The 26,378-nt window shown below is 33.5% G+C and overlaps 1 protein-coding gene and 1 long non-coding RNA gene across 3 annotated transcripts; both read right to left on the minus strand.

The window, feature by feature from the left end:
- Positions 1 to 7,227: 7,227 nt before the first annotated feature.
- On the minus strand, positions 7,228 to 11,035 carry LOC105797005 (uncharacterized). Of its 2 annotated transcripts, XR_008194053.1 has the most exons (3): positions 10,950 to 11,035; positions 10,372 to 10,463; positions 7,228 to 7,533 (listed from the first exon to the last, which is right to left on the minus strand). It is a non-coding gene; the product is annotated as an uncharacterized LOC105797005 (long non-coding RNA). The 2 variants fall into 2 exon arrangements; XR_001134591.2 differs by lacking the exon at positions 10,372 to 10,463.
- A 6,638-nt stretch (positions 11,036 to 17,673) lies between these two features.
- Positions 17,674 to 20,419, minus strand: LOC105795661 (G-type lectin S-receptor-like serine/threonine-protein kinase At1g34300). The gene has a single exon (XM_012625341.2). The coding sequence runs from the start codon at positions 20,280 to 20,282 to the stop codon at positions 17,748 to 17,750; it is 2,535 nt and encodes an 844-aa protein (XP_012480795.2). The 5' UTR covers positions 20,283 to 20,419; the 3' UTR covers positions 17,674 to 17,747.
- Between the last annotated feature and the right edge of the window lie 5,959 nt (positions 20,420 to 26,378).

The following is a 26,378-nucleotide window of genomic DNA, read 5'->3' on the forward strand; positions in this document are numbered from 1 at the left end:
CCAGACAAGTCTTCACATAAGTTTCCACATCATCACCCATGTGAGGCCAATAATAACGTTCCTCCAAAAGGGCCAAAGTACGGTGCATCCCTGGGTGGCCCGCCCATCTCGAGTCATGGCACTCTTTCATGACTTCCTTACGTAGCTTCCCATAATGAGACACATAGAGGCGACGCCCTTGGGTGTATAGCATCTCTCCATCAAGCCAAAATATTCTCGTTTTTCCCTCCTTGGCCAACTCCGTCAAATTTTTGGCTGTAGGATCATGGGACAATCCTTCTCGAATACATTCCAACAAGGAACCATCAGGTTGGCGAATTGTCGCAAATTCCATCTTTCGACTCAGTGCGTCGGCCACAATGTTGGCACTCCCCGGCTTATACTCCATGGTAAAGTCAAATTCAGCTAAGAAGACCTGCCAACGAGCCTGTTTGGGAGACAACTTTTTCTGAGTTAGAAAATAACTGTTGGCAACATTATCAGTAAGGACAACGAACCTAGAACCCAATAAATAATGCCTCCAAGTGCGCAAGCAATGTACCACCGCAGTCATCTCCTTCTCTTGGATCGTATATCTTCGCTCTGTCTCATTAAGCTTTCGACTCTCGAAAGCAATAGGATGTCCATCTTGCGTTAGGACTCCCCCGATAGCATAATCTGATGCATCTGTGTGTACCTCATATGGCCTCAAAAAATCTGGCAAGGCAAGCACAGGTTCCTTCGTCATCTCTTGCTTCAATTGATTAAAGGCCCTCTCACATTCCAGATTCCAATCCCATACCTTCCCTTTTTTCAACATGTCCGTCAAGGGTGTGGTAATTCTCGAGTACCCTTTAATAAAGCGCCGATAGTAATTTGCCAACCCAAGAAAAGATCTCAACTCTGTCACCTTGGTTGGGGGCTCCCACTCGGAAATGGCTCGAACCTTGCTCTTATCCATTCGGATCTTACCCCCTCCCACAATGTGGCCTAAGAATGACACCTCTTGTTGGGAAAATGAGCACTTCTCCTCCTTAACAAACAACTCATTTTCCCTCAAAGTTTGGAACACCTCCCTCAAGTGTTCCACGTGCTCCTCGAGAGACTTGCTATACACCACAATATCATCAAGATAAACAACCACAAAACGATCAAGGAAAGGTTGAAGTACATTATTCATTAGGGTGCAGAAGGTAGCTGGGGCATTCGTGAGTCCGAAAGGCATCACAAGGAACTCATATGAACCATATCGTGTCACACAAGCTGTCTTTGGTTCATCCCCCTAAGCTATCCGAACTTGATGGTACCCCGATCTCAAATCCAACTTGGTAAACCATCTTGCACTACCAAGTTGGTCGAACAAATCTGCAATAAGAGGAATAGGGTACTTGTTCTTTACAGTGACCTTGTTTAGAGCCCGATAATCAATGCACATTCTCAAGGACCCATCATATTTCTTTTGAAACAACACTGGCGCACCGTATGGGGATTTAGATGGTCTAATAAATCCTGCATCCAATAGCTCCTACAGTTGTTTTCGCAATTCTTCTAACTCTGGCGGAGCCATACGATAGGGGGCCCTTGCTGGCGGCACCACGTTGGACACTAACTCAATTTTGTGGTCCACCTCCCTCTTTGGTGGCAAACTTTTTGGCAACTGAGCAGGCATCACATCCCAAAAGCACTGCAATAATTGGCTCACTTCTTTCGGGATTTCACTAACGGACTTAACGGTATCCTCGATCTTCAAGGTAGCCAAATAAGAGACTTCATCCCTGCGTACTCCTTTAGCAAATTGAATTGCTGACAGTGTTTTTCCCTCTAAGCTTCTCTTCCTTGTCATTCTTACCATGCATGGATGGTTCGAACCCGCAATCACCATGTAATCACTCAAAGGGGCAATAAGTGCCTTAACCTGATCAAGAAAACTTAGTCCAACCACACAATCATAGTCATCGAGTGGTATTACCTTAATGGATACCTTGCCGGCCCAATCACCCAGTTGAATATCCACTCCCTTGGCAACACCCTTAATTGAGACACTTTCTGAGTTCACTGTTTTGATCCGACCCAGCTCATTCTCTATCTTGAGCCCAAGTTTCTGAACTGCCTCTTCGGACATGAACAAATCAGACGCCCCAGTGTCGACCAGCGCATTCAATTTTCTGTCGGCCACAATAATGTCCACAAACATCAATCCATGACTCGTTCTATCTCCGACACCCCCTAGTATCGAACCGAGATTGTTGTCCTCCACATCTGACTCCCCCTTTGTTTCCATAGCCGTGAGAGCGGCCTTCTTTGGGCAGTCCCTGATCATATGTGGACCATCACAGTGAAAGCAACTTATAGGCCCACTCTTTCTCTTGTCCCAAGGTTTCTTACCGTTGCCATTCCTAGCGGGCCTTTCTTTATCTCCCCCACTATTACCCTTTTGATTGAATCTGGGCTTAGAAGAATTCACATTGTCTTTCTTCCCACCAAATTCAGCAAGCGATTCTGCCAAAGACATCGCCTTGGTAAGCTCTTGGATTCCTCGGCGTTGCAACTCTTGCTTTGCCCACGGTTTCAACCCATCCATGAAGGAAAAGAATGCTTCTTTCTCACCCATATCTGAGATTTGAAGCATAAGTTCGCTAAATTCCTGTACATACTCTCTCACAGTGCCTTGTTGCGTAAGCCGGTGCAACTTTGCCCGAGCCTCATCCTCGGCATACTCTGAGTAAAACTGTGCTTTAAACTCACGTCGAAACTCCTCCCAAGTTCCAATTTCAGTCCCACCACGACTCACATTAGTGGACCTACGACGCCACCACAACAAAGCAACGTCAGTGAGATACATAACAGCAGTAGTTACCTTAGTGGCATCCTCCGTAATGCCTTTGGCACGAAAGTATTGCTCGATTCCCCAAAGGAAGTTGTCCACATCTCTAGCAGACCTTATTCCCTTGAACTCCTTTGGCTTGGGAACATCAACACTGGGCTTGGGTGCTACAGCAGCTAACCCTCCATTGCCCAAAGCAACCTTGTAGAATGTGAGTTCACCCTTGAGCTCCGCAATCTCCTCTTTCAAGGCTGTTACCATAGCCTCAATGGCATCATCTCTGCCATTCAGTTTTTCAACATTATCCAACACATACTCTTTGAGTTGCTCCTGCATGGACTGCAACCCACCATGGAGCCTATCATCGACATCATCAATCCTCTCCTTGATGTCTCCCACGGAATCCTCGAGAGTGATGACTCGATCCTCCAAAGCTGAAAGTATGTCTCTCGAACGACTAACTTTCCTAGCCCTCCCACGGGTTTCCATTCCCTCAACATTCTCAGCAGCTTCTTTGGACATCTTTCAGTGGTACCTACAAACACTGGCTCGGATACCAACTGTCACGGACTTAGAGTTTTCTCACGGATCCGTGCGGCCTTAGGCAGTTTCTTTGCTCAAAAACGCCTAAGTCAGCCTAACTTGCAGTAATAAAGGATTCAACAGTAAAAATGCCTAAGTCAGCTTAACTCGCAACAATAAAGGATTCAACAGAATTCCCTTAAGGTTTCCACGAAGAACGGCAGAAGAACGAAGTAAGAACGACCCTTGAAAGATGAACAAAAAGCAAGAACACTTGAGAGAAAAGTTTGAGTGAATACTCTCAAAATTCTTATTAACAACTGAATGAATTACAATGATGAGAGAGTCCTCTATTTATAGTTGAGGCTCTCCAAAATCAACGGTCTAAATCAAAATACATCAATGGCTACAATTAAAAGCAATCACAATATCAAATCTCTAAGATTACATAATCGTATCTTCTAAAGGTTTCATTTAATATCTAGGATCACATATCTCAAAAGATCACCTTCCATATTTGCCAAGCATATCTTCAAAAGATTACTTTCCTTATTTGCCAAGCTCCGGAGATGGGCTTTTAATTCCTCCAAGCAATGGACCAGTCCAGTTGGGCCAAATGACCTCCCTCGAATGCAATGGATCGCAAGAATCCGTCATGGTTGCGAGATCCCATGCGCAACCCATGACACTAGTACATGCCACTTAAACAAAAGGAAAAAATACATCACCAAAATTTTTTTGTTGGAGTCGAGATCTTTCGGATCTTTGATCGGACCTTGAACTCTAATAACACGTAATACGAAAACAATCAGACATTGAGTATTTCATACTCAGTGATATTACTATAAATTAAACTATTTAATATTAAAAAATTACAAACATCAACCATAAGCCTTTAAAAAAAATCATTTAAACTAATTATACATAATTATAAATCACTTCATAAATCTTAAATTCATATATATATATATATTTCATATACTAATTCAATTCATAATTTAATTCATACATTCTTTCTCGTACTTTTCAATAGTGCCAAATCAATCAATCTCATTTTCAAATTTTCATTTCCATTATTTACCCTATTAACAAGGCTTAGACTCTAACAAATACATGGATTCCACCCAAATACACCAGAAGATCCAACCTAACACACCCGATCTAGTCTGAACTACAAATCTCCTCATCATATCACAAATCCTATGGCATGCCATTTGTATCCAATCTAGTCCGATAAGTTAATAGGGTATTATTTTACTTTTCCAATTTCAAATTCATTTCCACAACAATTTCAAATATTCAATCAAATCAAAACATCTATTATTTCAATTCACATATAATTCAATATTCACACATATTCTTACTTAATTTCAAATGTTATTACTTACCTTAATTTAAATATCCCATGATTACAATTTCAATATAGCATTTAGTAAATAGTTTAAGTTATAGTAATACAAACCTAGAATACGCGTTTACTCCTCAACAATCTTTTCTTTTCCTTTGGATGCCGATGCCTCATTTTCCTTGTTAGCTATTTAAATTATAATTAATTTCACTATTGTTTACAACATTAAATTATAAAAATAAAAATAATAATTAAATTTTATTCAATTCCTACTTATTCCCAATTTAATTCTAACTAAGCTTACTTACTTTTCTAGCTTAATTCATACTTCTTTTCTACTTAATTTCTTGCCATATTTAACTCAACTATTCAATATTCATAATTAAACCCTAATTTAAGACTTCTTATAACTTAATCCCAACTATGTAAAACTTATAGCTCACTTTACAATTTGATCCTTTAATCAATTCTAACTAAAATTTCTATCAATTAAACCCCTAATTTAACAACTTGTTCAACATGAATCATGTTCAAAAACCTATGAACTTCCATAACCTCCACTTAATTTCAACAAAACTTTGTTTTAAAGCTTCTAAAACATCAAAATTAAGAGAAAATGGTTAAATTTAGCTTACCAATTAAACTTGAAGCTTTAAAATCCCAATTTTCCCTTTTCTTTTCTTTCCCTTTTTCTTCTCCTGTTTTCGTTTTATTCTCTGTTTCTTTTCTGTTCTTTTGTTTCTTTTCTTTTTATTTACTTACTTTACTTTATTTTATTTGCTTTATTATTATTTTTAATTACTAAATAATTAATATAATATCAATATAAAATATCTTAAGCTTAAATATTAAGTGAACCAATTGTTTAATAACATTTGTACATATTTATTTTATTACACTTGTATAAATTTTATACCATTTATTTGTCAATTATCTTATTTATTTAATAAAATTCTATTTAATAATTTAATATAATTATTACAAATGTATATACTTTTATCAATACATTTGTATTAAATCACTACCATACATTTGTCTTTGTTTAACTTATTTCATAATAATAATAATAATAATAATAATAATAATAATAATAATAATAATAATAATAATAATAATAATAATAATAACAATTAATATAATTTATTATTTCATATTAAACTGATTATTAATGAAATTTTAGTAGAAAATATCACATAAAATTTTCAATCTTACCCAGCTTATGCCGCCTCATACTTATGAATTGGCTTAATTGCCATTTTGATCCTTTATACTTTCTTTTAATCTATAATTAAACTTTTACCCTTTACTCTATTTAGTCCTTTTTCCTAATTATTCTTAATTAGACTAAATTCACCTAATTAATACCTAATTAAGCACTCAACTAAACTCATAATTACTTCTAATAATTATTTATGACTCAGTTTACTAAGATGGAGGCCCGATAATGTACTTTTCCTATGCTCGTGAATTTTGGGTCATTACATGTAGCTTAATGTAGCTAACCGAGAGTTAATTTGTAAAACTATTAAAAGCTTAAGGACTTACCATGAATGATTATATGTGTTTGTGAACTTAGTTGATAGATTCAAGAGATTGATAGCTAAATAGGATTATTTTGTAAAGTGACTTTTAGTACATTAAATTAGTAAAATTTCATGAAATTCTTGTGAAAAATTAATGAATATGAGCTAAATAGGGACTATATAGAAATCAACTAGCTTGAGTTTTGCTTAAATATGGTTAATTTGTAAGTTTCAGGTTTAGGGACTAAATTGCATAAAGAGTAAAATATTAGGGGTAATTTTACAAATTTATATTGAAATAGTTATAAGCTTAAGTTTAATTATTTGAGATGTTGGAATCTGTAACACCCTTTACCCGGTCCGGTCATCGGACCTGAGGAATAAGGTGTTACAAGTAATTACCATACAAATACAAATAATTTACAATTTAAAAGAAGTAAATAATTACTAAATAATTACATATGGGCATGCATATGATCATTTTTTTATTTAATTCAAATAAATATTGAGTATAAGGAAACTTAAAAACAATTCAGAAAAGATCAGGGATTGATTTGAAACAAAATGAGAAGTTGGGAAAAATCTAAAAACAGGGGACACACGGTCGTGTCCCCAGATCATGTGGAAACGTCTAGCCTGTGTGAGTTTGGACACATGGTCATGTGTGTGAGTCACACGAATGTGTCAATAGTTTACACGACCATATAGGCAGATCGTGTAGCTTATTGACCCCGTGTGCAATAAAACCATTAAAATTTATAGACCACATGCTTGTGCCGCCAGCCCGTGTGTGGCACACGGCCGTGTGCCAGACCGTGTGCACCTAGAAAATTTTGTTCTAAAACATGTAAGTTATCCATGTGACACTTATACCACAAGCTACCATTTACATCAATTTTAACATATTCAAAAACATTTAATTTAAACTCAAAACATTATTGGAACAATCATCTTAAGAGTCTAACCAATATGCCACAATTGGCACCTCAAAAGCACAATTTAAAAACTAACTAAATGATCACATTCATTCATGTCAATATACCCTCATTAATTTCTCAAGAATTCATTCTACACACGTATACATTCAACTATCATATATTTAAGTATCAAACCAGGACAACCTATCAAAATACCAATCACAACTATTATCATCACTCAAAATGCATACTTACATAATCTCAAAAAGACTAACTAAATATAAAATGACCATTTAAAACATTAAACATCCTAGGTACATGCCAAGACCGAAAAGATCCATTCACCAACATTGAGTTCAAGATTTGTTCAAGATTTGCCACTGTATGCTGAGTCGACAATCGGATCAATGAATACCTAACCTGAGCACACAATAGAAAATAAATCATACGATAAGTAAAACCTCATGGCATTTTTATAGTTTGGATATTTAAACATATTACGAAATAGCCAAGTACGCAATTTAAATACCATAAGAAATATGCAAAGAAACATGTAGCTTTCATATTTTCGGAACTACATTCATCAAATCTCTCTAGAGTTTCTAATATGAAGCATCTCACTTTATTTTCTTTACTCAATAAAAATAACCACATATATATCTTATTTCATTCTAACTTTAGTATCGTTCATTATTCAGTGTTAATTTCGATTCCCATTTCTTATCTTCATTTTCCTTGTTAACGTGATTCGAACTTGGACGTCTACGCGAATCCAACCATCACACCAAATTTGGCACTCAGTGCTTGACGGATAAATTCGTAAATAATGAAATGCGCCTTGCCCTAGCCACTAAAACCGACAAATGAGTGTGTCAGCACTGGTCGGTATAACCGAAAAATAAATATGCCCTGTGCTAGTTAGTAAAACTGAAAAATGAGTGTGCCCAGAACTGGTCGGTATAACCAAAAAGTAAATGCGCCTTGCGTTGGTCGGTAAAACATACAAATGAGTGTGCCTAGCACTGGCCGGTATAACCGAAAAATAAATGAGCCCTGCGCTGGCCAGTGAAACCAACAAATGAGTGTTCATTCATTTCAAAACCAATGTTTCAATTTCATTTTAACATTTCACCAATTTGTTCCAAAGACTAAATCTCTTAATATACTCACCAAACAAAGTAATATATATATATATATATATATAAGAACAATAATTGAAATAGTTGGGTTATAGAAACACCAACCTTTGAACATTATAACTGAACATACATACAACATAGTTTATAACATTCACCCACTTTATAATTTCTGACTACAGTATCGATGGACACGCGAATAACACTAATATTGTAAGAATCGAATAGTGTTAAAACAACAATATTTGAACAACCTTGAATTACACTCGTTTATTGATACGAGATCAAAGGCCTGACAAATGCGTTCCAAACTAAATGGGACCATTCAGGAGTTTGTTACCAAGGCCTTAGATGCATACACGAAAGAACGGGAAAATCAAGATTTCAAATCTTGGGAATCTTGGTCCAAGAAACCAAATCTTGCAGCCAAAGCGCATTGGATCTTCGTTACAAGCATCAACGATTCAATTTTGGTAGGAGATGGATCACAATCCCAAATTCTTGAAGCCAAGGCCCAATAAAAAAATTCCAAGCCCAATCAAGAAATCCACCCATACTTAGTCGAAAATCAGGCCAAATTGTCAAAGTGGCCCAAGTTGTAAAGTTTTATATTTATTTATTTATTTATTTTACTTAGTTTAAATTTTTATGTAAATATTCAGTTCAAGAGTCCCAAATAAAGACCCTTGGCCGAATTTCCATATTAAAATAATTAGAAGTTTTTTTTATTTTAGTTTTCTAATTAGATTAGGAAAACACTTGAGAGGCCTATATAAAGGCTTGGCCGGCCACCTTGTTATTCACTTCTCAATTATATCAAAAATTTCAGATTTGTTTAAGTGCAGAATTCTCTTTGAGTTTTTCTCCAAGAATTCTCTCTTGGGTTTTCTTTAGAAGTTGTTTTAACAATCTTTTGATTGTGGGAGCCATCTTCAGCCTTCTTCTTGCCATTGATATTCTTGGAGGGGAGATTAGAGCCGTTTGAAGGGAGTTGTGAGATCTTTCGGGATTTCAAGGCTTCTCAGGACTTATCTTTTAATTTCTTGCTGTCAATTCTTTCTTTATTTCTGCTTGTGCCGAATCTTTATCTAATTTATTTGCTGTTCTTATTGTGTTTCCAGCCTTTTTTCTATCTTAAAGAATCAGCCAAAAATCCTCAATTTCTAGGGTTCTTGTCGATTCATCCTTACTCTTTTTGGGTGAAATTAGATTGCCGAAATTTGGGGAAAACTATCTTGGTGTTCAATTGGGCAAAATCGCAATCTCCTTTAGGGTTTCAAGAACCCTTATTAACACTTATTTCTATTCTCAATTTGATTCTTTGTTGATTTGGGGATTTTATTTCAGATCTGGAAATTCAAAGTTCTAATCTTTTAATTTTCTATTTCGTTTCAGATCTGATTGTTTAGGGTTTTCATAGGAGTTTCCTGTGACTTGGCAACTCGATCTTGGTCCGCGCTCAACCCCCGTATCATTTATCCTTCCCATTGAAATGATAATATAACAGAAAAAATCAAGTAAAGCATTAAATCAGCATGAAGTATATCAGATATAACCAACTTTGGGAAAACACTTATTTACCTATAATATCAGCATTAAAATCGGCATAAACACTTATTTAATCCTAACATTTAATTTAACATAAACATAATAGAAATGTCTACTTGGACAACACTTAAAACATGCTTTGGATGAAATTTAAAACATATTTTGGACAACATTTAAAACTTACTTTGACAGCATTTGAAACATACTTTTGCTGGCACTTAATGCATATCAAATGTTACAGAGATACAAACAGGCTTCTGCTCAATTTCAATCTGATTAATATAAACAAATCAATTCCATATAACTACTTCAAGATAACTCAATTCTTTCTTGGCATCGGACTGTAGCAATAAATAACACAAAATATCATAACATACAAAATTTAATAAGCATCAAACTAAGAATTTGCTCACCGTAAACTTCGGGTTATTCAAATCGTAATCATTTAATTCATATTTTTCGATTTAAACCTTTAATGCCAAAAATATTATATAAATAACAGTTCAAATAGTGAGCAAAGCAATATAATAGAAATGCATCATTAATTAATAGTGTAAGTCCTATATGAACTTACCAGACAAAAATGGTGACACGCAAAACGCCGAGGACTAATTCGCAAAAAAAAAACTTTTCCTCAACTATCCCCTGATTACCTCAAATCTCGATCTATACAATAATTTATTTCGATTTATCAATTTCAAACATGTCAAAACAACCTATTATAATCATATATATTAATTCAAAAAAATTCAATGATCCCTAAAGTTTTGTATTTTATTCAATTTAGTCATTAAAACCGAAATGGTTATATCTTGCAAATTTGAGAACCAATTTTTAAAAAGATTTCAAATACTTCCCATTACAACCCTCTGCTATCAATAATTATAGAAAATTAATACCAATTCTGAAATATTTTAATTTTTGTCCCTATATTCAAAACTAACAATTAAACTTTACAAATTAGTCTCTCTTTTTCTTTTTCCAAATCTAAACTTAAAAAGTTAACCATTTAACACCAAAACTTCAACATTCAACTGAAGTAACATCTTCAAATTTTAACAATAACAAAAATTACAAGATGGGTCGGCTAGCTTATAATACCGGAATTTCAAAAACATAAAAATTACAAGAAAATAACTAAATTGCACTAACCAATTTGAAGCTTGAAAAGTTTAAACCCCATGCGTCCTTCTCCTTTCTTTTTCGAAAAGGCTAGGATGAAAAGAGAATAATCTCTCTCTTCCCATCCACTAATATCATCTTTTAATTTCTTTTTGTCTTTTTTGTCTTTTAACAATATTTTTACTAAAGTTTACAAATATAAAATATATAATAAGTCTTAACCAGCCACTCGTATATATTCATATATAGTAATTTATTTACTTTATAAGTCCTATATATTAAATTCTAATTGTAATTCTTTAATAATTCTTACTTTAATTACTTACATGATTTAGTTCATGTACTCTAATTAAACACTATTTTGACGAAATTAACTATATGAAATTTAATTTATTCCTAACATAGCTCCATAAATATTTAATAAAAATATTTACGAATCCTATTTAAGGAAATGGGATCCCAATACATGAATTTCCAAAATCAACGACTTTAGAACTGATACACTTGTACTTTTACTAATTGTCCAATTAGCAAATTTATCCGATTAAAATTTAATATAAAATTATAATTAACTCATAAATATTATTTAATAATATTTACTTGACTCGGTTTATGGAAACGGGATCTCAAATCGTAATTTTCAACTCCACTCACTTTAGTATCATTACACTTGTACCTTAATTTACTATCAATTAAGCAAAATTATTAGACTAACTTTAATATGTTTCTATACTAGTTTCATAAATATTAAATATTAATATCTATGAACACATTTTACAAAAATGACATTTCAGAACTGTAATTTTTTAGACCACTGGAAACTGGATTGTTACAGAATCGATTAATTGAACGAAATTATTATTTAGATCAAGAAACAAATCAATCGGACACAAACAGTGGAAAAGCTGAAGTAGCGAAATAGTTGTCGGCATCGTGTTTGTAACTGTTTTTATTTAGGTAAGTTCGCATATTGATTAAGTTGTTAATTGCTATTTTGGAAAAATTGTTTATTAACATCTGTGTTAGGTATAGGTTAAGTTGATTGATAAATATAAATTGACGATTTGGATTAAATTAAAATGTTAATTTGAATATTATGATTGAAAATGGGAAAACTTTATGGTTAAGTAATGGTGATGAACTATTATATAAATGATTACATGGTTTGGATAAGATATGACCCGTTTGAACCTTGTGAGTGCTTAAGATATAAATGACATGTCATTAGGGTTTATTATAGTTTCGGGTGCTGGTCTCAGATGTCCTACCGATGGTTAAGGTCTTGCATTTGTTGCGGATTCTCCACAACTCGTGTGAGCAACATCGTGTAGTCTAATATCCCGACCTACAGCTCGTGTGAGCATTTTCCTGCGTATTCAATGTTATGTCATTGTGGTTCATCGGGTATTAAATGATATACAAATGAGTAAATTGATTTATGTAAAGGACATTTATGAATTGGTTATATGGTATCAAGCATTGAGTGGATTGTGTCATATATTATAGACATGAAATGGACGATTGAATCGAAATTGTTATTTATTAACATTCTATGATATGATATGGTTTTAAGTTCTTAAATATGTGAACTCACTAACTTGTGAGATTTGTGATGTGTATAGGAATTGAATGATCTCATGAGCTTATTAATGAAATTATGCATGAATTGTATAAATTGAGCCTATTTGGTAAGTTTACGTTTATGATTTATACAAGCTTACTAAGCACTAGTTGCTTACGTTAGTTGTTTTCTTTTTCTTTAAACCATCGAAAATCTCGACCGGTTGTAATCAAGTCGGAGCACACACACTATCCGCCCTTCATCTCGGTAGAAGTTTTGGTCATTTTGAAGTTGGCTATAAATGGCATGTACTAGGAGCTTTTAAGTTTTGTTGTTATAATGATGTAGTTTAAACTTGGTTTAAGCATACTTGTGATTATATCTTTTGAGTTGGCTTGTAAATGTCCATATGTAGGTTTCTTTAGTATGTGGTAAATTGTTTGTGAATAGAATGGTTGAATTTTGTATGTTTGGCATGTGTTTAAGATAAAGACTTGTGATCTTTGAATGTGAATTAGTTTGGTGTATGAAATGTGGTGCCAATGAGGGCATATTGGTTAGTCATTTAGGTTGAACACTTTGGTATGTTTTAAGCTGGTTTGAATGTGTTTTGAAGGCATCAGAATGGTTGGTTTTGGTTTGGCTTGGCACCCAAGGAATGGGTAATGTTATGGCTTGTTTTAGAAGTCATTTTAGGTGCACATGACCTGGGACACAGGCTGTCACACGGCTGTGTGCCACACACGGTCACTTCATACAGGCAAGTGGTTTATTTAATTTTGGTGCAGGTTTGTTCCACACGGTCATAGGTTGATACACGACTATGTGACCCTATTTCGAATAGCACATGGTCTGGCACACGGTCTGCGACACGACTGTGTGACCCTATTTTTGAACTGTACACAGTTTGCCCACACGGCCATGTTTCTAAGCCACATGATCTGGGCTTTATCACACAGCTGTGTGACCCTTGTTTTCAAATTTTTTTTACTATTTTTTGTTTTTTTTCAAATTAGTCCTTGATTGTTTATAAATTGATTTTTAGGTTCCGTGGGCTCGATAAGGCCCGTAATCATATATATGCTATGATTGATGATTGGTTTTGAATATTTGATATTTAAATTAATAATTGAATGGTTTTATGTTGTTGTTTGATTCGATATGTGTCGTAATACTCTATAACCCTAATCTGACGACAGAGATGGGTTAGAGGTGTTACAAGCGGAGTTGGGTAGGATCTATTCTAATAAATTGAAATCGCATTGCTATGCATGAGCGTATGCATACATAAACTGTGAATGCTGAGATATTATTACACCGATGTGTTGATCTAAAAAACTCATACTTTGAATCACTAGATGAGTGTGAATGTTATGAGAATTATTATTTTGTATACGACATCTATTGTTTGCACTGATTTTCTTATGATAGGACTCACACTAAACTTCAATAGCTCACCCCACTTAGTTTTCCATCTTTTTAGATAACTCGCAAGGTTAAGGCATAGACTAGGTATCCAGAAAGTCTTGGCTTGGATTGCCTTTTTCTAAAAATATATTAGATTTACTATTTGAATTTTTGGTTATTCAAAAGTTGTATTCTTCTATTTTTGAACTATGGCTTGAGATTTAAGTTTTGGGTTTATATAGAATGCATGAAATTTAAATTGATTTTAGGATGTTGAAATATGGATTTTAATTATTTATGCATGAAATTTGATTTTTCCTTAAAACTATTTTAGACATCACTTTTTCGTTACATTATCATGTAAATGAGATTTGAAAAAAAAAAGATATGGACATAAAATTGGAAAACATCTTTTGCTAAGTAAACTTTAAAATCCATCGTTTTTAGGAAATTATATCTTTTAGTGAAAATGAGATAAAACGCTAGGTTTTTCTTCAAAGGTAGATAAATGCTTTTAAAAGATTGTTTTAAACTCCAGATTTATTTTTTACTTGGCTATCTTGGTGGCTAATATAGCTTTTCGAATTCGATCGTAACTTCTAGACCAAGTTGGGGAAGTTACAGATGTTATCATATGACATGTGGTAGCATATGATTAGTTGGACATTCCAACTGTTAGTTTTTAACATTAAAGGATTAAACTGGGAATATCCAATAATGTTAGAGACTAAAATAAGACTAAAAAAAAAAACCTTTAAACACCAAAGTGAGAAAAACAATATACCTTGGAGACTAAAGTGTGCATTAAGCCTAAAATTTATTGTTTTAGGTTTATTCTATAGGGAAGGAAAGTTAAAAAGTAACCTGAAACAAAAAATAAATTATAAAAAATTTGAATTATTAAGGCTTAATCTAGGATTTCATCATTCAACTTTACTCTTTTTTTTTTGTCTAACTTGTTTTCTACTAAAATTATAAATTTATATTAGTCACATAACAGATTTTAGTATTAAAAAAAAAGTATCAAAACAAAACAAAATATTAGTAATTGATTAATATTTGACATAAAAAATTTATAAATTAAACATTTATATTATTATGTTTTAAAGTTCTCTAATTTTTGTAACAAAATTTAAGAAATAAGTAAAAGGCCATCTCACAACGCCGGCCACTGCATGTGGTGGCACTACGGCGGCGGCAACGGCCTGAATCCATGGCCGGATTTGGAGGTTTGAGAGAGAACTTCAAAGTTCTTTGTTTTTTTTAAAAGAAATGGGGATGAATCTGATTTTTAGGGTTTTTTTTAACATTTATACCCATTAAAAAACGACGTCGTTTCACCTGTGGCTCTCCGCGCTAAAACGGCACCGTTTTGCCTTAGACCCACGCGAGACCTGACCCGACCCGCTCCAGGGGGGATCCGCGTGTTTTCGTTCAATGGTATATTTGCAACCCTGGCCCTTCCGCGTTCATGCCCTTTTCAATTTACTCCCCTTTTTGGTTATTTTCACGTTTTTAAATTCGGCCCCGCAATTTTGTTTGGTTTTCAACCTAGTCCTTGACCCACCGACGGCTGAAACGACGGACACGTGTCTGAATTTGGGTTTTATTACCCATCCGGTCCCTTCTATATTCGTGCGCATTATAATTTGGTCCTTTTTGTGTTTTTCATTTTTTATTTCGACCCTAAAATTTAATTTAGCTTCCAATTTAATCCTCAATCTGTCATTTTAGGTTTTCTTTACTTTTATTATTTATTTTAATATTATTAATACTATTATATTGCACCCTTATTATTATTATTATTATTATTATTATTTTGTTTATACTCCTTTAATTTTAAAATTCTTGTTATATATTTACATATACAAACGCATACTTTTTATAGTATATATGTGTACATATTTTATTTTTATTTTTATTTTTATTTTTATTTTTTTTGTGTGTAAATACATACATTTTTCTAATACATATACACGTACATATTCTTTTTAAGTTTATTTTAAATATGTATGTGCCTACTTATACATATTATTTGTATTCTATACCTTTTATATATACATATATTTATTTTCATAAATACATATTTTATATTTTTATATTTTCACATAGTTTTTATATATACTTATATATTTTAGATATATATATATACATACTTATGTTTTACGCTTAAAATACATGGATATGCATATTCTTTTATATACATTCACTTACTTTATAATTTATAACTTAAATATGTTTATATTCATACATGAACATTTTATCTCTTACTATTTGTATTGTTATTGTTATACTATTTGATATTTATTTATGTATTTATTCATGTATTCGTTATTATTTTTAAGAAATGCTTTAATTTTTTATTATGTCATATACTTGATTTGTTATTTTATGTATTTTATTTCTTTTTGATTATTGCTTATATTAGTTTTGCTTGTATTATCATTATCATTTTGTTATACATATTAATATTTCATTTATTCCTACCATTTTATGTTAGGTTAATTTTATTTAATATGATTTTAAAATAAAGCAAAATCTCGTATTTTAGATTCGAGAAGATTGAGCCCTAACGTATTGGGTTTCAATTTTCTTTGTTGAATCTAAATAATCGAGAATGCTCTTTAATCAATAAAATAAAATAAAAAAGCTCATTATCGAGAATTCAATACGTTGTGTCCTAACGCATTGGATGTGACACGTTGATTTCTCGATATGAAAATTTTTCTAAAAAAATAATAAAGGCAATATTCAATGTTTAAAATTTTGAGAAATTGTGCCCTAACGTATTGGGTTGCGATTTCTTCATCTGACTTAAACAATTGAATATCCTTTTAAACTTTATTACACGAGTCTTTGTTTCAAACCAAAGCTTTAAACGACCTCGGAAATTAAGAAAAGATCAAGTCCTAACTTACTGGTCATGATCTCTTTTTTAAATCCGAGAAAACAAAATATCTTTTAAATAAGCAAATTTTTAGCATTCATTCGCGTGTCGGGAATTCAAGACATTGTGTCCTAACTTACTGGATATGATTCTCTTTCTCGATTAACGTGAAATATGCCCCTTTTCCCAAAAATTTTCAACATTTTAATATAAGGATCGTATTTCTAAAATTCTTCAAAGTTTTCAATTTTCGACATTAAGACATTAACTAATCAACTAGGTACCAATTTTGGGCGTTACGAGGGTGCTAATCCTTCCTCGTACGTAACCGACTCCCGAGCCCGTTTTTTCTGAATTTCGTGGACCAAACTCGTTATTTTAATAAAATTAAATTGTTTATTAAAAACAACCTCTTTTACAAGTCATCAAAACCCAAGTCGACCCCGTTTTTCATCAAAAAAATGGTGTCAACAATAATATTTATATTTTAAAAATAATTTCAAAATATTGTCAAAAGGTTTAATTATGGATAAAAGTATTGTTTATTTCAGATTTTTTTTAAAAATATTCTTTTTATTTTTTATATTTAGATTTTTCTTATTAGAGGTACAGCCCATTGATGTATTTGCTAAGGATTTGGTGAGAGAAAATGTTTTTGCTTATATTATATATTATTTATTTCTTTTAAAAATGGTTACAAGGTTTTTTTTCCTTAAAATTTTGTAATTTGATTTGCTTTCTATTTGGTTTACTCCATCATTGCGTTTAAAATTTACTTAGAAAATTAATGCATGCCATCGACCTGTTTTTGTGCCTTGCGTTCCAATGCTATGATGGAGAAATAAAAGATTGAAAGAGATTGACTTTGCTTTCACCTGACAGATAATGTGTGGTTTGAGTATATCTGTGAATTATAACCTTTAATTGTATAATAATAATAAGAAGAAGAAGGCTGAATTGTCCATTTCTATATTCACTTTGAGCCTAGTAAGGAAGAAGATTCCTTCCCCATTTCCCTCTCTGGTGTTGGAGGCGAAGCTCCTATGTTCATGAATGAAGACGATGAAGAGGGAGCAGGGTTGGATGCTGCATATGTTGACAGACCACTCACATCACTGTTTACAGTCATGGTTGTTCCACTGCTCAAGCCTTCAGCAACCAGTTTTGGAGCTGGTGGCCTCTCAATATCGATGACCCCTTCTAACATCTGCACCACTTTTCCCATCATTGGCCTTTGGGATGGTTGTTCCTGTATGCACCAAAAGCTCACCATAATTGCCCTTTCGACTTCCTCACTATCAACATCTTTTATTCTTTTATCAACAATGGCCTCAATGTGACCCTTTTCAAACTCCGAATGAGCCCATAGGGAGAACTTTTTACCGTCTGTTTCCGGTGAGACCTCGAAGTTCCTTCTTCCACTCACTATTTCTAATAAAACCATCCCATAGCTATAAACATCGCACTTTGAGGTTATTGGATGATTTGCAAGCCACTCTGGTGCCAAGTATCCTCTAGTCCCTCTGATGCTTGCCAATGACAAGTGCCTATGATCCTTTGGCTTCATAAGCTTTGCAAGGCCGAAATCCGACACTTTGGCAGTGTAACCTTCATCCAACAGAATGTTTTCTGGTTTTATATCGCAGTGGATTATGCAGTCTCGACATTCCTCATGAAGGTAGGTGATTCCCCTACCCGTTCCAAGAGCAATGTTGAATCGATTTTCCCAAGTCAACAATTTTCCGGACTGGTCATTCGACGTAAAAAGGAACTTGTCAAGTGAACCATTTCTCAAGAATTCATACACTAGTAGCCTGTGACGCCCATCAGAGCAGAACCCCACCAATCTCACCAAATTCAGATGGTGTGTACTGCTAATAGTTGCAACTTCCATCCTGAATTGCATCTCACCCTGCTCGATTCCCTCGAGTTGTTTCACGGCAACCACCATTCTATTACCCAGTGTTCCTTTGTAAACAGCCCCAAAACCACCTTCTCCAAGCCTCTCCGAGAACGCCTTTGTAGACTGTTGCAGCTCCTTGTATGAGAACTTCACTGGTGCGCCAGATGCATAATCAACAAGTTCGTATTGAGCTGATATACGCATTGATTTTTCGCTACCGCCGTAAAACCAGCACCAAAAACCAGTCACGATTGCAAACAAAGACAAAAGGATGACCAAAACCACGACGATAATGACCATCGCATGCAACCGCGAATCGTTATCCTTCCCGGATGTATCCAAGTAAGATGATGGATTAGGAACCGCTTGTCCACAAACTTTCAAGAAAGAGGTGCTCGGAAGAACCGCACCCTGGTAACCACTAATGAAATCAGTCGTTTTCATATAACAAATCCCACTTCCATCAGCTACTAAAGTGGAGCCAATGCAAGAACCACTGACAAGACAATTCATCCTACAAGCTACAGTTCCAACAATGAATGTCTGATCGTTAACCTCTGGAGGATAAGTTAAGAACTTGGTATGTTCTAATTGCAACATGGTAACATCCCCAGGACAATCCTCAATCTCCACTTTCCTCCTGCATCCTTTTCTACCATCATGTTCATCAACAGGATCAAAATTCTGAGATGGACATCCACAAACCGGATTCGAATCTTTGTAACCGCAAACCCCCATGTTGCCGCAGAATCCGTAAACCTGACACTGATCAGTTACAGCCGCCCATGTCGGGGTTATATTCCCACTGCTCTCACTAGTGCTGTAAATTCTCAAATTACCATCATTATCCATCCTCAAAAACCTAAACACATCATCACCTTCACCATAATCAGTACTATATGCCATATTAATCATTCCACGAGCAAACGAAGGATCTAAACCTACCAAAATCCCATTAGACTGCAACATAAACCTAGGTGATGTCAAATTCCCATTGATGGATGAGTTGAACCCTAAACTCCAGTATTCAATAGTGCCATTCCAGTTCAAAGTAAGGTTACCTGATCGACCAAGAGTTAAGGAGTAAGACCCGGAGCGTAAAATCTTACCAACGGTGAAATTCTGTGAAGGAACCAAGGTATCAGTCGGGTTCTGGAACGAGGACCATATTGGAGCACTTTCATTATTGAGGAGCTGAAAGTTGCCTAAATCATCAATAGACGCATGTGAAACACCTCTGTTAGCAGTAGCAGAGTCCCAAACAACGGCACCGGAGCCATTAGTTAAACGGAGGGCTCCATTGGGGAGCAAATTTAAAGTCCCACCAGAGTCGACAACAAGAGAAGCTCCATCACCAGTGCCATTGCTGCCATTACTAGCTGACCATACAATAACATCACCGGCATAGTAAGTGATGGCAGCCATAAAAGAAGAGGGAGTAACGGGAACGAAAGAAAGTGAGAAACTGGCATTGGGTGACGACCATGATTGGTTTCTATTTGAAGCTTGAAGAGTTGAACCTAAAGGTATGATGGTAGAAGATGAAGAAATGGCGAAGAGACAATGGAGGTAAAGGAGAAAAAAAGAGAGCTTAGACATTTTCATTGCAGGGGTTTATTTTCTTTGTTTCATTCTTTTTTAGTCCATTATTGTATTTAAAAGTGACCTGTATTTTTCCTTTTGTTACGTGGCAATAATGGAGAACGTAAGGTGTGAAAGAGATGGTTTCCGCCCCATTTCCGTGGCGGAAAGTTAAAAACTCTATCTTCAGCAAAGAAAAGTATGGGTCGTCACCTTTCATCACGCCACTCATAACAACATTGAAATTAATACACCCTTCACCTTCACCTTCACCTTCACCATCACCATCACCATCACCATCACCATGACTTTACATTCCATGACCAAAATATTTTTCTACATTTGTTCAATTACATACTAATCTTTGCTTAAAAGCCTTCTAGAATTAATTTTAAAAAAAATCAAAGAATAATTCACCCCTCAACTTTTGAATTCAAATTTTCTTTCAAAAATTGTCTTTTTTCTTTTAGCAATTTATATGATAAACTTAACACCACTGAAAGTAAATGTATTACTGATAAGTTATTCGAGTTCAATTCAAAAAAATTCAAGTTCGATTTAGTAATTATCGAGTCAAACTTGATCTTTCAGTCAAGCCAAATTCAAGTCTCGTAGTACTTGGTTGATCAAGTTTTAATTTTTTATATTATTAAATTACATTTTGACCCTTATATACAAAAAGAGCTTAAGGTTAAACACAAATAAACTTAATCAAGTCTCGAGTAAGAAAATTAATAGGTAAACTTAATCGAACTTAAACTTAAACTCGAGAGATTTAATTATATCTCAAAAATAAAATAAAAATTAATGTTGAATTTGAAATAGAATTTAGGTTTACCTATCCCTGAGTACAATTTTCAAATAAGAAAAGGGAGTTCAATATTTGGTTTGGTTGCCAATTCCATCAAGTTGTGAAGTTTATGGTCAATTATTATTTTTATAGAAACAATCAAATTTTTTAATTGATTGATTACACAGAAAAGTCTTTTTTTTAATACATTATTAATATATATATGTATATATATATACATATAATACTTTTACACTCTGTTTGGTTCGATGTAATGCGTATAGCATTACGCGTCGAATTGGTGGGCCCCACCTATTCCAGCATTTGGTTCGTTGGTTTGCCCATTACGCGCCTAATCCATTACGTGCGTATTCCTCATTCCTCCCCGATTTCTATTCCCTGCCCAAAGTTCAGAATAGCTTCCGTTTAGAATTCTTGAAATTTCTATGCCCTGTTTTGCCCTCATCTTCTAAGTCGAAATCCACCTCCCGAACTCTCCCTCCCAACATCAAAGAAGCTGCCAGGTGAGTGACCTCCACCGCTCCCCTTTCACTTTCATTTGATTGTTTTGTCGAACCAAACTCACCTTCTGTTCTTGAAATGCAGTGAGTAGGGAAGTCCAAAATGACTTGCTTCATCAAATTTCAACAAGTATCTCCAAAGAAACCCAGAAGAAAACCTTTCCAATTTAATAGGTAAATATTGTCTGCCCTAAAATTTTTCTGTGAACGTGTTTTCCCTTTTATGTCTATGATGAGAGATTCATCAAATTAGTTGAATCTCTGTTTACAACCATTTAAAATTGGCATCTAAGGTTTCTGAAAACTAAAAAATTCGACCAAAGTCACTCCCTTTGTAGCGTTCTGCCCTTCTCTGCTGGAGTTGGTGAGTCGAGTTGCGGCCTTTAAAAAGAAAAACACTATTGCCCTTTTCACACACGAACACCACCCAATTATCACACCTCTTTTCTTCATCACAATTTATTTCCCCCTTCAATTGAGCTCCACACTGTCTTTCCCCATTTCATGGATTCCTCTTTGGTTTTCGTTTTCCCTTCAGCTTTATCAAACTTTCGTTTCCCCCTTCAATCGGCACCGCTTTCTGCCTCCTCAGTTTTATCAAACTTTCTTTTCTAAACATAGTCTTGGAAGAATTTCAACTACCGCTTTTCGAAACGGGGAATTTCATATGAAGATGATGACAGTGAAGGACAGAAGGGAGGGCCGGCTGGTTATCTTGCTTGGAAGATATCTTAGTGTCAAGAAGAAAATCTAAATTGATTTCATAACTTAAAATTTATGGCAAACTACTTAGAAATAGAAATTTAAGACGCTATCATCATTCATATAGCAAATATGATTTCCTCGTTTGGGTTCTTAAATATATATATATATATATATATGCTAAATTAGCAATGGTTATACCAATAATAACTAAATTGATATAAAGGTTAAATATTATATCCTTTATGTCTAGCTAGGTAGCATTTTTAGACATATTATGATATCAAACTTATCAAATATCAATTTGTAAGTGATTCTATAAATTAATAGAGTTATGTTTTGTATGTTTTGTATGTATATGTTACTCTAAGTTGTTGCCTGCTTTTAATACAACCACAATTGTATTAGTTGACAAAATAATATTGTGATAATTATTTTAATACTAGTTGATTTTAATTTGATTTCTGAATGTAAATTCTTTTGTATATTAGCTCCCTTGTTAAATTTCTTGCTGCTGGTGTATCTGACCACTGTTGTTCCAATAAATTGATGTTTAATGTGAACTTTTGTAGGTATTGGACTGTTAGCTATCGATTTGCTCCAGACATAAATTGTTTGCAAGCTGAAGCTTTAGTTGCAATTTAAGAGGTATTTTATAGTTGCAATTCAAAAGGTTTTTATAGTTGCAATTCTGGTTTGAATCCAATTTTTCATTATGAAAGCCTATGACTGTTTTGAATTTAGATGGAAGATTGTTTTGAATCTGATATGCAGTCTATTGTTCTGAAGTTTGTCTTATTTAGATGAGGGTGAAGTTTGTCTTATTTAGATGATTCTGATCTGCAGTCTAATGTGATTTCTTAGGTCAAATATCTGTATGTTGTTTGACATGGCTTGCGTTTGGATGTGTTCTTATTTAAATTTGAATGTGTTCTTATTTAGTGCAGCAAATGACCACTGCTTAAATTATTAGCTTTGATTAGGTTCTTTTTTGCTCTCTAATTATGAACTATGTGCCAATTTAGAGATCTGAAAACCCTTTGTTTCTTATAATCATGTAACTATCGTTAAAAATTGGCATCTAATGTTTCTGAAAACTAGGGCTTAAACTAGTGCAATGTCGGGGTTACAATGTATTATTGTAACTGAACAGTTTATTTGTGTAAAGTTAACAGCCATGTCAGCCGACCATTAGCAGTTTATGGTTTTGGACTTAAGAAAAAAGAAACGTTGTAACATTTTAAAATAGGGTAAATTTTTAATAAACTGTTCAGTTTGTGTGGTTTCTGTAGGTGAACTTAATTCTTTCAGAAGAAGATGATTAGATTGTTCTTTTTTAGTTTTTAGATGCAACATATTGGATTTTGTTGCTTCTTTATGTCTATGTATATGTGCATGTACTTGATGATAAATATTTTCTGGCATACTGATTTCTAAACTTAGAGGGTATAAAATATTTTGGTTATAGGTCTTCGATGGTTTGAAATGTTATAGGAATCTTCTTCCTTTCATGGTCTATTTTCATTTTAATTTGAAGTGAGACAAAAATAACTTGTCCTTTAGTGCAGCAAATGACCACTGCTTAAATTATTAGCTTTGATTAGGCTCTTTTTTGCTCTCTAATTATGAACTATGTGCCAATTTAGAGATCTAAAAACCCTTTGTTTCTTATAATCATTTGGTGTGTATGAAAGGAATATTGAAATATTTTATAAAGTATACTCCATGAGGTGGCATGTGCTTTGTATTCAAACTGACCTTTTGTGATTCTTTCTGCAGCATTGGTTTCTTAGTTGATAATGCTATATATATACCCAAGGAAATATCTTTTTTAAAAAGCTTTTGGGTCATTTTCAATCGTGATTTTCATGATGAAAAGCATTTAACTTTGTTTCTAATGCTGGAAACACATCTCTTGGCATTTATTTTTCCTTTGACCTGAGTTCTGGAAATGATTCGACATTAGCTTTAAATAGAAAATGCATATCAAAGTAAACAGGAACTTGAAAATGCACAATTCGGTCTGGAAACACTGATCTAAGCATTTTTTAGTCAGAGCAGGGGATTTCACATTTTTAGTGTATGAATTATGGACCAATGTTATTCAAATGCAGTATTTTAACCCATGATAGTTCTGCAGCGGTGAAATTTACTGTTAATTTTCTAGCTGCAGGTTTTTGTCATTTATATTAGCTGCAAAAAACCACATTCTAGATAGGCTTAAAGGTTTTAAATAGAAGATTTAAACAAATTTACTGTTAATTTTCTACCTACAGGTTTTTGTCATTGATATTAGCTGCAGGTTTTTGTCATTGATATTAGCTGTAGTATTTTACGGAACCTATAGATATAGAACTCATATTGTTGAATGAATTGCATGCTTATGCCCTTGCTATTTGTTCGTTCTTTTCTTTTGCTCGTTCTTTTGCTCGTTCTTTTGCTTAAAATGCGGATGTCTGTCACTAGGTTGATTGGCTGATTGACTGTGATTTACTGTGATTCCTTTGTAGGTATTGGACTGTTACCTACCGATTTGCTCCAGACATAAATCGTTGGCAAGCTGAAGCTCTAGTTGCAATTCAAGAGGTGTTTTATAGTTGCAATTCAAGAGGTATTTTATAGTTGCAATTCCAGTAAATTGGACTGTTTTTTTATGGTTCACTCTATAGTAATGTTTTTATAGTTATACTTTGCAAGTGGTGATGTAATTAGTTGATTTTTATTGGTATTGAAAAATTTGAATTTGGGATCGAATTTCATTTCAATAATGGACTTTATAGGATAATTTATTGGTATAGGATAATTTTATTGGTATTTTTATATATAGTCACTAATTTACTTATTTTTAATTTCTATTTCAATTTAAATAATGTATTTAACTTTTAAAAGTAGTGCTAAATTTAAGAACACATTTTTAAACGGCTTTATAATTTATACTACTTTATTAAGTAAAATTGGAAGTTGAATTGGTGAATTGTTGAATATAAGAAAATTGGGAAAATATAACTTGTTGAATGCTATTGAAATAATTTAAAAGGAAAGGGATTTATATTACAATTTCCCTCCCACTGCTTACTTTCTTTCCTTATTTAATCTCGCACACCATTTGTAACTTGTAAGTCTACATTGTAATATTATTATTTTTATTTTAAAGTCTACTTGTAAGTCTACATTGTAATATCATTTAATAGAGAGTATGTAGTTTTATTTTAATCTAATCATCTTCTTCTTTATTATATTTCATTTAAGATTATATTATCTTATCAAATAATCTAATTATATTCAGTATGTAGTTTTAATTAATATACTAAACAAAATTTATAACTTAAATTATATCTTTTTCTGAAATCTAATTACATTAATTAATCCATAATTTTAAACTATTACCAACTTAAAGGTGAATCATTATTATGATTGATTAAATGAAGGGGTTGAATGCTTGAAAGTGCTTCTAAAAATATGATTGAAAGAAAACAAATATTCATTGTTATTATGATTGAAAGTGCTTCTAAAATTCTTTAAAGAAAATGTGGTTTGTTAATGTTAAATTTGTAACATTGTTGTCAAAAAATACGGTTAAGATTCTAAACTAGTATTGGTCATTTTTCTTTGATAGTGTGATATTGCTTCCTATTGAAGCGACTTGTTTGATTACTTCCTCTCCGGTTCTTCTTTTCACGCAATCACTGTAAGTTTTTTAGCAATTAAATTATTTAATTTTAGTTTACTGTTATTGAAATTATGATTGGAGAAATGTGACCATTTTAAATAAATTTGACAATATGAAACACATTAATATCTTGCAGTAATGGCTCGTCTGTCTTTAATTGCACAAAGTGTGAGGCGTAAAAGAATTGGAATTGCATTGACAATATGGTTGGAAATCTGTAACATTGCGAGTTGGTTTATACTTACATTGGCTTCATACTTATAAACCAAGGATTAGGTCCTATATTTTAGATTTTTATGCACAACGGGATTATGTGAAAAGGCTTGTACATACTAGTGACGAGACCTGTATTGAACAAGTTAGGATGAATAGATTTGCCTTTTTCAAACTATGTGAGATGTTACAAACGTTAGGGGGATTGAAGTCGTCAAGGCACA

Source organism: Gossypium raimondii, chromosome 3 (genome assembly GCF_025698545.1).
Source record: "Gossypium raimondii isolate GPD5lz chromosome 3, ASM2569854v1, whole genome shotgun sequence".
NCBI lineage: Eukaryota > Viridiplantae > Streptophyta > Magnoliopsida > Malvales > Malvaceae > Gossypium > Gossypium raimondii.